The sequence below is a fragment of the Ovis canadensis genome, chromosome 25 (assembly GCF_042477335.2).
Source record: "Ovis canadensis isolate MfBH-ARS-UI-01 breed Bighorn chromosome 25, ARS-UI_OviCan_v2, whole genome shotgun sequence".
Lineage (NCBI taxonomy): Eukaryota > Metazoa > Chordata > Mammalia > Artiodactyla > Bovidae > Ovis > Ovis canadensis.
Genome location: NC_091269.1, coordinates 60,379,846 through 60,395,600, shown reverse-complemented (window position 1 = coordinate 60,395,600; position 15,755 = coordinate 60,379,846). Strand labels below are relative to the sequence as shown.

At 52.0% G+C, this 15,755-nt stretch overlaps 1 protein-coding gene across 3 annotated transcripts in view; it reads right to left on the bottom strand.

Moving 5' to 3' along the window:
• The window catches only part of WDFY4 (WDFY family member 4), a 265,680-nt gene that overhangs the window by 156,159 nt on the left and 93,766 nt on the right, over positions 1-15,755 (bottom strand). For all 3 annotated transcript variants that reach the window (XM_069572500.1, XM_069572499.1, XM_069572501.1), the window contains 11 exons: positions 15,487-15,701; positions 14,152-14,246; positions 12,865-13,102; positions 12,389-12,465; positions 11,120-11,341; positions 10,305-10,483; positions 7,958-8,189; positions 6,752-6,897; positions 5,112-5,223; positions 4,085-4,275; positions 994-1,146 (listed from right to left, as the gene is read on the bottom strand). In XM_069572500.1, the coding sequence (XP_069428601.1) occupies positions 994-1,146; positions 4,085-4,275; positions 5,112-5,223; positions 6,752-6,897; positions 7,958-8,189; positions 10,305-10,483; positions 11,120-11,341; positions 12,389-12,465; positions 12,865-13,102; positions 14,152-14,246; positions 15,487-15,701 (1,860 nt within the window). The remainder of the gene's footprint in view (positions 1-993; positions 1,147-4,084; positions 4,276-5,111; positions 5,224-6,751; positions 6,898-7,957; positions 8,190-10,304; positions 10,484-11,119; positions 11,342-12,388; positions 12,466-12,864; positions 13,103-14,151; positions 14,247-15,486; positions 15,702-15,755) is intronic.

The following is a 15,755-nucleotide window of genomic DNA, read 5'->3' as shown; positions in this document are numbered from 1 at the left end:
CCCAGGTCTGGTTGACGTCCCCAACAATCCTTGCATCAATCTCCAGGTCCAGGAGGAGAAGGGGATGACAGAGGGTGAGATGTTTGGATGGCAACACTGACTCAATGGAAGTGAGTCTGAGCAAGCTCCAGGAGATGGTGAAGGACAGGGAAGCCTCGAGTGCTGCAGTCCATGGGGTTGCAGAGTCGCCTCTACCTGCAGTAACATCGCTGCAGGTGCCCCAAGCCACCTGCTCTTGAAATGCCTGTGGCTGCTCTCACCCCTACATGTGAACAAACGGCATCTGCTCCACCTAGAACATTCCCCCACTCAATATGTTCTGCCAAACTCAGCCCCAGAGCCCTGATTCACAAGCTGAGCTGACTGTCCCCTCTTCACACTCCCCAGAGGCCCTGTCCCCACTCACCGGCACCCAGCACATTGTAGCACCAGCTACGTCCTGTCCTGGGCCCAGATGGCGGTGTGTGGGAGCTGTGTCCTGGTTATCACTATGCTCCCATAACACACCAGCGTGTGCCCATCACTCAATAAATGATGCTTTGTGAAGGGATCTGCCCAAAGGTCTGCCCGATGCTCCTCACTCAGCCCTCAGGACCTCTCACTCATTCCTTTACAGGAGCATTTCTAAACAGCAAAGCATCACCCAAAGGAACTGGGATGCTTTAATATCCTCTTATGTATGGAAGCCTGCAGTTTTAAAACCTTTTCCCAGATAGTAGCGGATTTGACTCCCGCACCAGCCTGTGAGGGAGAGATGATGGTCTCCCTTTCACACAGGGGAAGACTCAAACTCAGAGGAGTCAAGACACTTGTCTGAGGCCACACAGCCTGTTGGTGGTAGGAGTTAATTATAAAGCGGGGCCTCTGAGCTCCAAAGCCTTTGTGGTTTTCTCTCTCACTACCACCTTGACCATGGAGAAGTGGATCCCCTGGGTTTAGCGGAGGCTCCAGGTTTCCTGCATCTTTAGGGCTAGCGACCAACCTCCAGTTTACCTCGAAATCGCAGAGGATGTGCTGGAAGACACCAACGTTGGTGATTATGGAGGGCCCAAAGCCCAGCTCTGCAGTGCCAGTGATAGACAGGATCAGCTGAAAAATGCGATGGTTCAGAAAAGAGGTCTTTTTCCTCAGGAGAAATGCCATTATCTGCAAAGGGTAAAACACAAGGCAGTTTCCTAGTGAATCGGCATCAGGGCTCTCTCTCCCTCATCTGCCTGCTCCTGCCTGCACCTTTTGTCCGCGCAGTCTGGAAACACTCTGCTCTCTGGGACGACTGCCTCCATCGCCTTTTTCTCAGAAGGAAAACATACCCCAGCTTCTGCAGCTGCTTCCCCAGCGGTGCCCACTTTTCTGTGCTTCTGTGGCATCACCTCTCCCTGTGGGCCCCGGCTCCTTCCTGAATTTTCCGCATTTCTGGAATGCCACTGTCTGCTGGCTTCCTTCCCCCTTTCTGTGCTTTTCTCACTTTCCTTTATGGGGTCCTACATTCATGCCCACCACACAGATGTCGCTGTATCACCAGGCAGCCACCATCTGCCCACAAACCCCGTTCCGTCAGCTCCACTCCAGGCTGCTGCCACCAGATGCGCCATTCTGCCACTCCGCTATGCCAGGCCCGGGAAACCGGCAACACACAGGGTCCAGGCACTGGAGCCCCAGTGGCCCACACTCATCTCAGAGACCCACTAGGTGCATCCAACCTAGCCTCCTGTCTCTGCTGACCTCAGTAGCACGAAAGTCAGGCTGCCCTACCATCCACTTGTATCTGGGTCCTCACCCACTTCATTGAGATTCTCAGCTCAGCTAGCTCACAGCTCAGCTCCCCACTCCTGGGTCTGAGGTCCGCCCTTCTCCCCGTCCTTTCAGACACTCTCCAGTATGTCATCGGGAAGTCTTGCTTGCTGCTATGGGCTGGCTGTTTGTTCTTCCCAAACTCCATATGATGAACCCCTAGTCCCCAGTGTGATGGTATTTGGAGGCAGGTCTTTTGGGAAATAATTAGCACTGGATGAAGGCATGAGGGTGGGGCCCTCACAGATGGGATTCGTGCTCTCAAAACAGTCACAGGAGAGTGTTCTTCCCCTCTCTACTCTGCCATGTGAGGATACAGTGAGAAGCTGGCCATCTGCCATCCAGGAGGGGCCTCACTCAACCTGACCGTGCAGGCACCCTGACTGTGGGCTCACCAGCCTCCAGAACTATGAGAAAATTCACTTCTGTTGCTAATAAACCACCCAGTCTGTGGTATTCTGTCATAGCGGCCCAAACTGAGACGATTTAGATCAGAAAATAGCTTCTTTTCAGTCTATTCCAGTCGCCTCTTCGGCAGATCTGGCCATTCCCCACTCCCCCACCAGGACATAATTAGAATGGCTGAAAGCTGCATGAGAAAACTCACTCAAGCTGACGGATTCCACTCTACATTAATCGTGTCAAATGTCAAATTGGAATTCGATTTGGCCCGGCAGTGCAACTCTGCTGTTTTGTAAGCTGGCTTTCCCCATCCTACAGATGACGATCTCAACTCTTCTCCTCTCTCCACAACTTCCCACCACCACCACCCAACCCAGTCCACAGCTGAGAGTTTAGACCCGAGACGCGAGCACTCTCATCTCCTCACCACCAGATCCACAAACGCCTGCACTGCGTTCCTTCCTGCCGCGGGCCAGGCTTCCACTCGCCTGCGCTCTGGGACCCACCCCTCGCCTGCTCCTTGGGGTGACTCTCCTGTCTGAGCCTCACCCGTATTTCTCCTTTCTGTCACTTTGTTCCTGATAAGCACAGCAACAAGTACATAGGGTTTGTGTTCAGTTGTTCAGTCACGTCCGACTCTGCCATCCCATGGACTGTAGCCCACCAGGCTCTCCTGTCCATGGGATTTTTCAGACAGGAATACTGCAGCAGGTTGCCATTTCCTCCTCCAGGGGGCCTTCCTGACCCAGGGATAGAGCCTGAGTTTCCAGCATCTTCTGCATTGCTGGTGGATTCTCTACTGCTGAGCCACCAGGAACTAGTACAGATACACCATGCCAGATGAGCGTGATAGTAGGGAAGAGCAAGAAAAGCTGCTAGAAACGGAGGAGGCAGGGTGAGGGAGAGCAGGAGACGCAGGCCGTGGTCCAGCTGCAGCCAGTCCTTGACGTGACACCAGACAGCTTTCTTCTAAGGCCCTGACTTGCGTGCCCAAGAGACAAGGAGGCTTTCTCCTGCCCTCACTGGGCCCAGAAGGAACCTGCAGCTGTTGTGCCCCAGTGACTTTGTCTAGACTCTGACCCTAGCTGCTGCCCTCCATGATTCCTTTCTTGGCTGCCTCTCAGCCAGGCAGGGCACTCCTGGAGGACAGTGTCCACGTCTCATCTGACATTATGAACAGTAAATAGCCATATAATCATGGTGCCCACACACGGCAATTACTCTGAGCAGGCAGTCTTCTAAGCACTCGGCACACATTAATTCTGTGATCACGATCCTACACAATACAGGCTCTTATTATTCCTGTCTTACACAGAAGAGAACTGGGCACAAAGGTTAAGAACTAAAGTTGGCCAACATTTACAGGGCATTTCATCTGGGCCAGACATCATTCTAAGCCCTTCACTTGTATTAAATCATCTAGTCGTCACTGCAACCTCATGATACAGGAGACCCAACAGATCGTATTATACGGATGTGGAAACCAAGACAGAGAGGGTAAGTAACTCAGGACAAGTTAAATAGAAAGCAAGGAAGAGGCTCAATTCCAGCCTAGCACTCTGGTTCCAAGGTCTGGGCTCTTAGCTGTCATGCTAGATGCCAAGTAGGGGGATCGCAGATGATTCTTGAATTCCTCAGTGAAAGCTGCTGGCAGCCACAGGCAGGTGGGCATCCCCGCCCTGATCAGAGCCCCTCTCCGGCCGGCTGTCACCTGGTCCTCTGCTCTGGTGAGGCTGAGGGACCGAGGAACTTTCCGTTTGCTTTCTCCAAAAGTCATACTGATGGGAACGTCTACTTGGGCCAGCAAGGCTCCACCCTGTTCCTCAGGGACGACAGCTTCCTGCTGGGGGGTGGGCGGCATCTGCAGACTCAGGCGGGAGGGCAGCCGTACCTGGTACCCACAGATGCGCTGCATCAGGAGGTCACACGCGGCGTTGCTGGTCAGGACCAAGTGCAGGACTTTCACAGCCGCGTACATGCTGTGGTCGTCCGTCGCCAAGGAAATGAGGCCCAGGAGGATGGCGGGCCCGCCAATGAAGTCCAGGCTGCTGGCAGCAGGGCTGGAGTGGAACACCCTTACCCCTGTGTGGGACAGAGACAGGGACCCCTGAGCACACCACGGCTCCACTGCCTTGGAGACTCCTCTGGCAGCACGCAAGAGCTGTCAGGGACATCACCCACTTACAGCTGTGGGGCCTGGGCACAGGACAGGCTGGGAGGAAGAGTAGGGGCTCTAAAAGTTCGAGGTCACTGAGAGACCCTGTGCTGAGTCCTCTCTGGGTCATAGAAGGCTGAAACAGCCCAGGGGGTCTCAGACCTCCGCCCTCTGTCTTGGCCCAGCGTGCCAGATGAGCCAGCCACCCTCTGAGCTGGCTGCTCTGACAGCCTCTGGCTCTTGTCTGGGCTCTAGATTCTGCGGCACTGGCCCCTGGCACCAGCTCTGTTTCGCCCTTGCCTGATTGCAAGGCACGGTCCCTGGTTGTTTTTTTCACCCAAACCACCACCACAGTTGCCTCTGCTCAGAGGCCCCACTCTACTCACTATATAGGCTCCGTTGTGCGTCGGTGCCAGCTTGGTTAGTAGCAAGCTCACTACCAGTTGTCAGACACAGCAGAGTGATTTGATCTCTGCAGGGAAGCTGACTCTCTGGTTGGGGTGAACTCTCGACTCTCACTATCACCAGCTGAGCTTCTCAGCCCACGCAGTCTTGCCTGCTGCTGCTGCCAAGTCGCTTCAGTCGTGTTCAACTCTGTGTGACCCCATAGACGGCAGCCCACCAGGCTCCCCCATCCCTGGGATTCTCCAGGCAAGAACACTGGCGTGGGTTGCCATTTCCTTCCTACCACCCCAGAATTCCAGGCTGCACAAATGATGCCAGCCACATGCTCTTCTTCCCAAATAGCAGTAAAAGATCATACCTAATTGGCCCACAGCAACAGCTCCAATGGTTCGAAGAGAACCCGAGAGGTGACCAGCACAATTTCTTAGCAAGAACACAGGCACGGCACTGTCACGGGATGAAATGTTCATCTAGAGAAATTGGCAACAGTTAGTCCTAAGCAGGAGAAGGCAATGGCGCCCCACTCCAGCACTCTTGCCTGGAAAATCCCATGGAGGGAGGAGCCTGGAGGGCTGCAGTCCATGGGGTCGCTAAGAGTCAGACACGACTGAGCAACTTCACTTTCACTTTTCACTTTCAGGCATTGGAGAAGGAAATGGCAACCCACTCCAGTGTTCTTGCCTGGAAAATCTCAGGGACAGGGGAGCCTGGTGGGCTGCCGTCTATGGGGTCACACAGAGTCGGACACGACTGAAGTGACTTAGCAGCAGTAGTCCTAAGCAACTTTCCTGGAGAGGAGGAGGTCTTGTTCAGGAGCTCCTGGAGGGCAGGCATCCTGAGGCCTGGCACTCCGTTAGTGTGAAAGTGAAGGAAAGTGAAGTCGCTCAGTCGTGTCCGACTCTTTGCGATCCCATGGACTGCAGTCTACTAGGCTTCTCTGTCCATGGGATTTTCCAGGCAATACTGGAGTGGGTTGCCATTTCCTTCTCCAGGGGATCTTCCTGACCCAGGGATCAAACCCAGGTCTCCTGCATTGCAGGCAGACGCTTTACCCTCTGAGCCACCAGGGAATAGTACACGATAATATCCATTAGTGTAAGCCATTGGATAAATAATAACTGAACCAACATCAGAGGGACTGAAGCCAAAATTCAGGTTCTTTCCTGCCTCCCAGTTTTGGCTTAATCAGAAAGGAGAACCTTTCATTATACAGTTGTGCCACCAACGTCCCACATGGTCACTGATTAAACAAATGCTCACAACGAGGAGCTGATGAGAGTAGGAAGGCCCTTAGGACACTTGGAGGCATAACAGTGTTGAGACGCCCAGGGCTGCCTTCTTCCCAGTCTAGGGGCATCCACCTCTGCAAGTCGTGGCATCACTGGTCTCCAAGGGCCAGAAGACGGGACCCTGGCCTCTTCTAGCAGAAGACTCTGTGCTGGGAAGGCATAGTGTTAGTGCTCAATAGGACTTAACCCCTGATCCCACCTCCTCAGGAAAGGGAGGGGACCCTCTGTCTGTCAGAATATAAACAAATGAGCCCACATTCATCAACAATAAGCAAAAGAGCTCTTTATGCAGGGGATTAGGAAATAGGAAACCTAATGGCCTCTTTACCTAACTAACTTGTCTGCTTGCTGCTTTGCAAAGTTTTGTTTAACCAAAATGACTCAAAGACTGCCTTATAATCTTAGGGGTTAGAAGCCCCCAGGAAAAGGAAGTTTAATAGTGTTCCCAGTGTCACAGATGTCGTTTACCCATTCAATTTGTTCTCGCTCTAGAATGAAGAGAATGAGGAGCACCTACTTTCTTCTCTGAAAGAAGAGATTTGGTCTTGAGTGTGAATGGGCAGGAGTCACAGACTATTTTCACAGATGAAGTGTGTCTGTCGGCACACACACACACATGTGAACTGGTGTCCATCTAGCCACTGAAGGCTGCAGCAAGCATGAGGTCTTTATTCCGAAAAGGGGCAGCGAGGGGCGTTAGCAGGTGTACCTCTTTGGCAATCAGACGGCTGTCCACCTCATTGTACGTGCTTCTGATGTCTGCAACACTGGTCACGGAGGAGCTGGCTATGTGAAGGGCAAAGGAAAGCTTTTCCTCTGCAACCAGGGGCGCCACTTCCACACCAGGATCCTCTCCTACAACAACACATCTTCAGTTCTTTCTACTCTCGCTTTACTGAGGAGGAGATTAACCCTCAGAAGAGTGAGCATCTGCTGCCGCCGGGCAAAGCCATGGCTGAGCAGTGTTTGTCGCTGTTATATGCTATCACATTGCATGCCATGTATGTTTTGTCCCCACCTGTCATTTCTGACACATAGAAAATTGTAGAGAAATCTCACAATATTAACCTACTATAAAACAGAAGCACTCCAGGTATGAAGCTACTAAGTCTTGAGACATCTGTTGTGAGTGTAACCTCACCCCCAAAACCAAAGTGCTGGGCTGAAAGCCCTGCGGTTTTCAGTGAGCTGTGTGTCCATGGTAAACACCTCCCTTGGTTTTAGCACATAGGCGCTCACGCAAGGAGAGCTCTCTGTGCTACTGGAGAAGCATGGTGTGAACAAAGAGTTGATGAAACTTCGGCCCTCGACCTGGCCTCCTCGCATTGTTCTTGCCAGTGCTCGCTGCTAGAGGAAATGAAGTTCAAAGAACACATGAAGCCAAGCCTAAGGACCACAGTGCTCCACCGTGCCCAGACACCCTGCACCACGCAAGAAGGCATCAGTACACAGACTCATTTATCGCTCTTCCCAGAGGAGAGCTGACCCCCTCGGCTTGGCAGAGCACAGAGAGCATTACTCCCTGCTTGAACAGCCAACAATCGATACTGAAAATGTGGATGTTTTGTCTGCCTGTTTAATAATTGAAGACAACAGTATACTTTAGTTAAAAAGCTTCTTCATTAAAAGGAATGTAACTTATTTATCTCATTCTCTTCCCTCTTTCTTTGCTGATGATATTACCTACCTACTTTTCTCTATTACATACTCTGGAATTGAAACCTACAGGAGATTGTTATTTCCTTTTCTGCGACATTTTCTATTGGCTTATAAATATATAACAATCCAATTACAGAGGACTTCCCTAATGACTGGCCTGTGATGAGTTTTTTCCTTATAAATAAGCTATAAATAACTGGATGTCTATTTAAAAATGAGAATCAGCAAGGTTATTATAAATCAAAACACCCCATACCTTGGACGTGCACAGCCTGGAAGTTACCACAGTATCTTGGACCAAGTTTGTTAATAACTTCCAGAGTTTCCATTGAGATGGCTTCTTCAAAGAAGTACGTGGGGCCCAGACGCCATGTTAGTAATGACTTTTGCTTCCAAACTCGAGGGGTACCAATATATCCATAAACATCCACAAATGAGGATGGATCCATTGAAAGGAATGGTCCTGGTAAGGCCTGAATGTACAACATCTGTCAAAACAAAAAGGTGGGGGAAAGGGGTAGATGGGATGTATTTAATCTCAGAATTAATCAAAGAAATACATACAACAAAAAATGATGTACCTTATTCATCTCTCAAAGTAAAAACTTTATTCAGAAACATTACAAAGATAACTCTCAAAGCTGAGAAACACCACATAAAACAGTTTATCAAAAAAATTCCGTGCGTATGTCCTCTCAGTTGTGCCCAAGGACTGTAACCTGCCAAGCTCCTCTGTCCACGGGATTTCCCAGGCAAGAACAGTGGAGTGGGTTGCTATTTCCTCCTCCAGGGCATCTTCCCAACCCAAGGACTAGACCTGAGTCTCTCGAGTCTCCTGCGACAGCACACAGATATTTTACCACCAGCACCGCCTGGGAAGCCAGCGGGAGTAAAAAACTGCCATTGTGCCTTCGGAAGTAAATGTGATAAAGAATACAGTGTCACCAAAAGGTTCATCTTTTTTTCCAGTCATTTCACAAAGAACTTTAAAGTCCAGTGTTGGCACATTAATTAAGTTTTACCTACTAAATATAGCTACAGACTAGAAAGGGAGAAATAAAACTGTCCCTATTTGCAAATGGCACGTCCATGTAGAAATTTCTAAGGAATCCACAAAAAAAAACAAACTAATAAGTGAATTCATCAAAGTCACAGGATATATGATCAACACATAAAAATAAATTGCATTCTATTGACTAACAAAGAACATTCAGAAACTACAATTGCTCCCAAGAAAAATAAATACTTTTTTATTTTGCAAAATCCCATGTGAAAGAGGATGAAAGAAAGCTATAGATTAGGAGAAATTATTTACAAAATTACATATCCAACAAAGGACCATTATCTAAAATATTTAGATAAAACTCTTAAAACTCAATAGTAAAGCAGTAAACAATCCAATTAGAAATGAGTGAAACATATACACAGACATCACTAAAGAGGATATACAAGCTGCAAACAAGGTTCTAACATTTGAGAACAGCTGTTTCATCTCCAACCTAAGTCCATCTTTTTTCTTGCTCAACAAACCTGCATCTAAACACAGACCTTATGTTTATCCCATTTAAATTTCACTTGCTGGAAAGTCATCTCTGTCAGTCTTGGCCCTTGGCCATTCTCCACGCCAAATTTTGCATATTTTGACATATTTCCAGGGCCTCACATACCTTCTAACCTCCATGCTGACTCACTCTAGTTTAGCAGGCCCCTGAGGTTGGATGTTCATCTATGTGCCAACTCACTAAGCGACACATCAGCCTTGTAACTATAAATTCAATATGACTCATCAAGCGTATGTAGCATGCTTTCTGCATGCCAGTCCTGTGCTAGGTGAAAGCCAGTTCCAGATATCAATAGGACAAGGCTCTTAGCCTCACAGTACATGTTCTGCTTCACAGAATACAATCTATTCTACAAAACAAGACTGGATGCCAACATACTCTGTGAAAGAGGACCAAAACTAGCCTACTCTGTAATTATGCCTAAAGAGATTAAAAAAAAAAAAAGACTTTGGGTGACCATAAATGTAACCACACTTTTCGTCCTGGCTAACGTGAGTGACCACTGCTCTTTCTCCAGTGACAGTTTAAGCCCTTTCCCTTTCCTTCTGCTTCCTGATTAAAAGCTCTGAACATACATAGATACCAAATTGTCTCTCTGACAGCACCCCATTCAGAACTGAGTGACCTCCACTTTTTTGAACCCTCGCCAAAATCACCTAAAGTGAGCCCAAATCCTGTTAGTTCCTCCTAACGCCTCATGACTCCGTGGTAAGCAGGGTAAGAAGGCTCTTGCTGCAAAAGCTTCACAAAGACACCTCTTTTTTGTACTGTATGCATGCTCCTGGAGGTATTTGACTGGTGGGCATGGACAGTTCCTAACACCTAAAACAATACCTAACATACATTAGGTATTCAATGAATGTTTAACACAGGGAGGAAGAAAGGAAGGTGCGAGGTAAGACGAATCGTTAACAATTGAAGTCAAAAGTTAACTTTACACTTTGGAGGCCCTTTTTTTTAGTGCTCTTGGTAAATCCTTCTTACCTCTGTGACTAGGAGGCATGGCCACGGGGCAAGCACAGCTTGGGGGAATCATCTCACCTTGGCTGAGCCGATGACCTGTCCATCCAGGTAGGTGAAGACTGTACAATTCCTTTTCATTTCCTTGGTGACAACCACAGCCAGGTGGTGCCACTGACCACAAGCCAGCAGCTGGCCACACCTGACCCGCAGCTGGCGTCCCGCAGAAGGCTCAGGGTCATCCTCGGGTTCCATGACATCTGGACGAGAACATGAGCACCAGGCTCACCTGCCGCGCCAGGGAGCAGCAGCCCAGCCCCGGGGGCCCCAGCGCCAGCGGAACGAGCGGCGAGCTGCCCTTAGAATCCTAACAGTGGCAGGAGCGTTCACGGCTGGAGCCCTTGCTCTGGGCCAGACACCGAGGTAGGTGCTATCACGATTCCCAGACTACCATCCTGAGGCACAGTGAGGAGGGGCAACTTGCCTAGGGTTGCATAGCTGGAGTTCAGACCTAGGAGTCAGGCTGGGGGTCTACCCACCACTAGACTGCCTCTATAGGGACACACATGGGCTGGCAAAGTCCCAGAAGGGCAGGAGCTTAGGTGGCTGGGCTGTGTGTGAAGGACACCAGGCCAAATCCTGGGCCTTCCAAAGTCGAGGTCTCACTATGAAACGGGGCACAAAAACAGGCATGGCCATAACACCCTGGGCTTGGCCATCACAGTCCACTTTGGGCCACTGCAGGCACGTGAGCTTGAGATCCAGGCTGAGCTCTAGGCGCCAGAATCAGAATCAGCCACCTACCTACACAGCTGAGGGCAGGCAGGCACCCCAAGCTCTTGGGTCAAGAGCTGCTGGCTCAGTCCCACATCCCCCAAGCGTGGGTGAAATCTCACCCAGGGGCTGAAATTCTTTCTCTTCTGTGGACACGACCAGGGAGAGGTCTTCCGGGCAGAGGCTGACGGAGAGGCAGGTGAAAGGCTGCTCGGTCCTGGCCAGGTGGCGCACCAGGGTCAGGAAATGCAGTGGATGGCCCTCCGTGGCTGAGCTGTGCCTGCCGATCAGGAACCAGCAGGAGAAGGTCAGGCCGCCGGGCGGAGGGAAGGGCCTGGCAGCGCCTGGGGTCAGAACACAAGCACTCCCTGAGGCTTTGTCCTGCTGTGCAAGCCTGTCTAGACTCACTGTGGCTCTGATTGGGCCCAGGGGTGGCCCTGCTGTGTGCCAGTACTGGGCCCTGCCTGATCCACACCCACTTCACAGCAACCCGTGCAGCACGACGCTCTTGTCTCCTTCCCTAATCGCAGGAATAAGTCATATTCCCTGCAGGACTAGAGCCTAGCTCTTCAGAGCCTCTCTCCAATTCTGACCCACCTATTACGCTGCGTTGCTAAGGGAGTAGAGAGAGAGCACATCCCTGAGATCCATCACCACGTGGCCCACTGGTCAGCTGGCCTAACGCCTGCCTGTGTGCTATGTGGGGCAGAGGAAGCTGGACTAGCTAGGCCAAACCTTGCCTGGGGAGCGCTCACTCTAGGGATACCCAGGCTGGCAGTACAGGTGGGGCCCACTGTCCTCACTGAATGGGCAGAATCAGGCTTGGAGCTCTGCCCTGATGAGCTGTAAAGGCCCCGGCTCCTCAGCACCCACCCTCCCACAGAAGCCCAGACCCTGGCTCTCCTGACAGCGGGTGCCTGGTCTTCAGCTGAGAGCAGCTCTGTACAAAGCATGCCAAGGCCCAGCTGATCCCCACATGAGCCAAGGGCAGGCTTGCTCCTGAGTGGCCATCGGCACTGGGCTCACACGCCTCTCTAGAGTCATCAGGTGGGGTGAGGTGTTTCTGTTGGCCTGTCAGTCATCAACAAAGGGCATCAAACCCAGGCTCAGCTTCCGAGTCAGCCGGCGAGCCCATCAGTGTTCCCTGAGTCCCAGTGTGTGCAGAGCTGTGGGCTGGGCCCTTGGGAGGCACCGTGAACAGGACACCCCTGGCTCAAGACAGAAACGACCAAAGGGAAGGATGAGTCCTCTACAGACACGTGGGACCAAGAGGAAGACTCATGCTTTCTGGAAATGCCAAAAGGAAATCTGAAATCGAGACTCCCCAAGGACTCACTCCCAGGTCAGGGGGAGGGGACCTCAGCAAGCTAAGCCCCCAGGGAAGCACATACCTGTCCCAATCCCTCCAGAGACTGAGTACTCAGTGCTGGCTCCCATCACCGTAGCCAGGGTCGGAACAAACAAACAGCTGGAATAGGAGAGGGTCTCAGATCACTGAACCGCAGGCCAACCTCTGATGCGACGTCTGCCCCTCTGTCTGGCTTCAGGGGCCTCACTCCCTCCTAGGTCATGGGGCCCCCAGGACACAAAGTGATTGATGCTGGCACCACGGCCATAAGAAAGGAATCTGGCTGGAGGCTGGAGGGGAGGGCAGCCTGGAATGCAGACAGTCAAGAGAAGGAGACAGTCCTGGCCTTAGATGGCTAGGGATGCTGCCCTTGAAGATGGGGTGTCTGTGACCCAGATATTTTCCACAGCTGACTATGAGAGCTGATAGAAACTACAGTTTTGTAATCAACATTATAATTCACCCAAGGCACTGGGAAATCAGTGAAGTGGATTTCAAGCGTATGAAAGCCGGTCATACCCGTAGCCTTCCACGGACATGTCGAATTCCACGAAGGATGGAGCCAGGGCCGCCCTCTGAGGCTGCAGGTTGCGGGGCGAGGTCATGGAGATGAGGCTTAGTGCTGTCTGAAGGGTGGAGGTCGAGGTCTGGGACGGCCCCGTGGGCCTCAGGGCCTGTGTGCTTGCTGGGGGAGGGCCGGCATCCCCGGGGGCCACTGCAGAACCCTCAGCAGGCACTGGCATCGCTGCCTGTGACCCTAGGGCCGCAAGCAGAAGAGCTGTGTCTTTGCTCAAAGCACTTCCACTCCTCTTCTGCCACAGTCCCCAAGGAGGGCTCTGCAGAGCGCCAGGCATGCCCAGCCCCAGGAGTGGCCTCCCGGGCCCTCCCACTCACCCTCTTGCCTGGGACCTCTGCTGGTGCTGATAACACTGAATCAGTGGTGACAACCTGCTCCTCCTGGAAACCCCTTCTCCCTTTAATTCTATCATTGCTGCCACTCCTTTCTGTCCATGGGATTCTCCAGGCAAAGAATACTGGAGTGGGTTGCCATTTCCTTCTCCAGAGGATCTTCCCAACCCAGGGATCGAACCCGGCCTCCTGCACTGCAGGTAGACGCTTTATCCTCTGAGCTGCCAGGGAAGCCACGCTCCTTTCTGCTGCACGCCTTCTCTTGCTGTCATTGGCTTGCCCCATTAGCTGTCCCTCACTGGGGCTTCGTCCTGGCTCTCTGACCTCCATCTCTTTTCCACAACAGCCTGTCTCCTCAAAAGCTGTTTTCCCACCTCCAGCTCCTGGCCCACTCCTGACTCTCTATCCCTGCTTTTCAACTGGGCCTCCTAGCCTTAACATCCTATGCAGTCCACGGCTTTCTTTTCTCCAAGCTGGTTCCCTGGACCAGCATCGTGCTGGGTACCAGGCCAATGCTTTGTCCTCCAGACCCCCTAACTCCTTGCTGAACTGTGAGCTGTGTGAAGCTGACACTGTTCTTCTGTCCAGGGACAATGCTGGATACCCCCTGCATATGCTGTGACAGGAAGGTTGCTGTGCTCCAGGCACAGAAAGGGGCCAAGTACATGCTCACCATCACCATCTTATATGGGGCTAAGTGTCCTCATCCTTCCAGATCTGGTCTTTATCTGGAGACCACGGATCTGATCTTACTGCTCGTCCTCATTTGCTCCATCGAGCAGCAGGCAAAACCATTTTTAAATCTCTCTGCTTCCCATATTCCATTAGGCTTCCTTACAGGAAATGCATGTTCTCTTTTAAATCCCGTTATCCGGCCCCTATTCTCTCTGTCCTCACCTGGGCATCCAGAGTCCCCTCCATGCACATGAGATGAACTGAGTTTTTTCTTTGCAGCCGATGGAGGTGAAGCAATTCCAAGGCCTAGAAACTGTCTGAATATCATAAAAAACAAGAGAGCCAAATGATGACATTTTTAGCCAAAAGTTTCCTCCAGTTCCATCTGAACACTTGCTCTAGATCTCAGAGCCTGCTGGTTCCCCCAGCATGCCTTCCCCTCTTGGCCTGGAATCCTTTTCCTCAGGCCATACAGAACCAGGGTGTCCCTGACCTGGCATTCAGACCAGGGAGCTGGTGAATGTAGGTGCTTTTGACTTAACCAGTGACCAGCTAGAAGCCCCAGACTGGACCTGGAGAGGGAAAGGATTTTGTTGGGAAATAACTTTGTCATAGGTTCTTTCTAAGTTTCTAGTGGACTTGACTGATTAGCTGGACTAGGCACGGTGGCCTTGGCTGACAGCCCCATGAATAGAAGCGGAAGAGGCTGGCCTGGCCCCTGGGTCCCCTACCTGCTGGCTGAACGGGCTGCCTTTGATCCCCCTGCACGTGGTCCTGTATGCCTCCCGGGGTCCAGCAGCTTGTGGGCCTGAGCACCACCCTCCCTCTATCCACACCCTCTAGGGCCACAGGTACTGGAGAGACCCTTGACCTCCCTCCTGCCTTTCTTTCCTCTGCTTTTGTCTTCTGTGTCTACTCCTCCTTGTGCATCTTCGCTCGCCACTGAGACTGTCCAGGAAACGTGGCTTTGCGGAGGGGCCGCTGGGAAGGCCCACAGGACACAGTGGTGCTGCCTCTGTCCCCCTCCACATCACGTGTCCCAGCCACGGCCCCCAATGCCAGTCAGGCTCTCTGTGGTCTACTCTCCCTCTGGCCGCCAAGCCTTCATCGCTCCCCCAACCACTGCCCCCTCCACCCCTTTCAGCAGGGTGTCTTCACATGCCTGGTTCCCTCCTCTCCTGGCCTGGTGACCATCTGCACAGGCCGTAGACCTCAGCCACCACTGCCCCCTTAAAGCCCCCTCTTTACACCCAGTCTCCCAGCTGTGGTCCTCGCAGCTCCACAGAGCTCCCACACTGCACTAGCATTCCCTCCAACACTTTCTGAATTCTCTGCAGGACCCCTGGCTTATTGCTTCACCCCCCAGACTGTCAGCTCCATAAGAGGAGCTACGTCCACTCTGCGGCTGCACATTGCACGAGGACCCAAGACTCCAACCTGGGCTTGCAGTGGCCAACGCTGGGGAGGCAGGAGGAGCGCGGGGATACTCTCACTGTCCACTGTGCACAAGCTTGGCTACCAGGGGCTCAGCAAGATTTAACGCGCAGCACACGGTACCTTAACACGTCTGGTTCGATGGCTTGGGAAGCAAGCTTTTCAAAAATCCTGATGAGGCCCGAGTGCAAGGGGCTGCTGCTGGTGGCCAGAGCCTTGTGGCAAGAAGTCATGAGGGTCCTGAGCATCCCCGCCTCACACATGACCTGACGGTTCTTCTCCGACTTCACCATGGACTGGATGTGACCGGTCATGGAGCACTGGATCTCCCTGGAAAGCTTAGAGTAACCAAAGCAAGCAAGTGGTGAGCCCTGGAGGTCAGCATGTCTCGG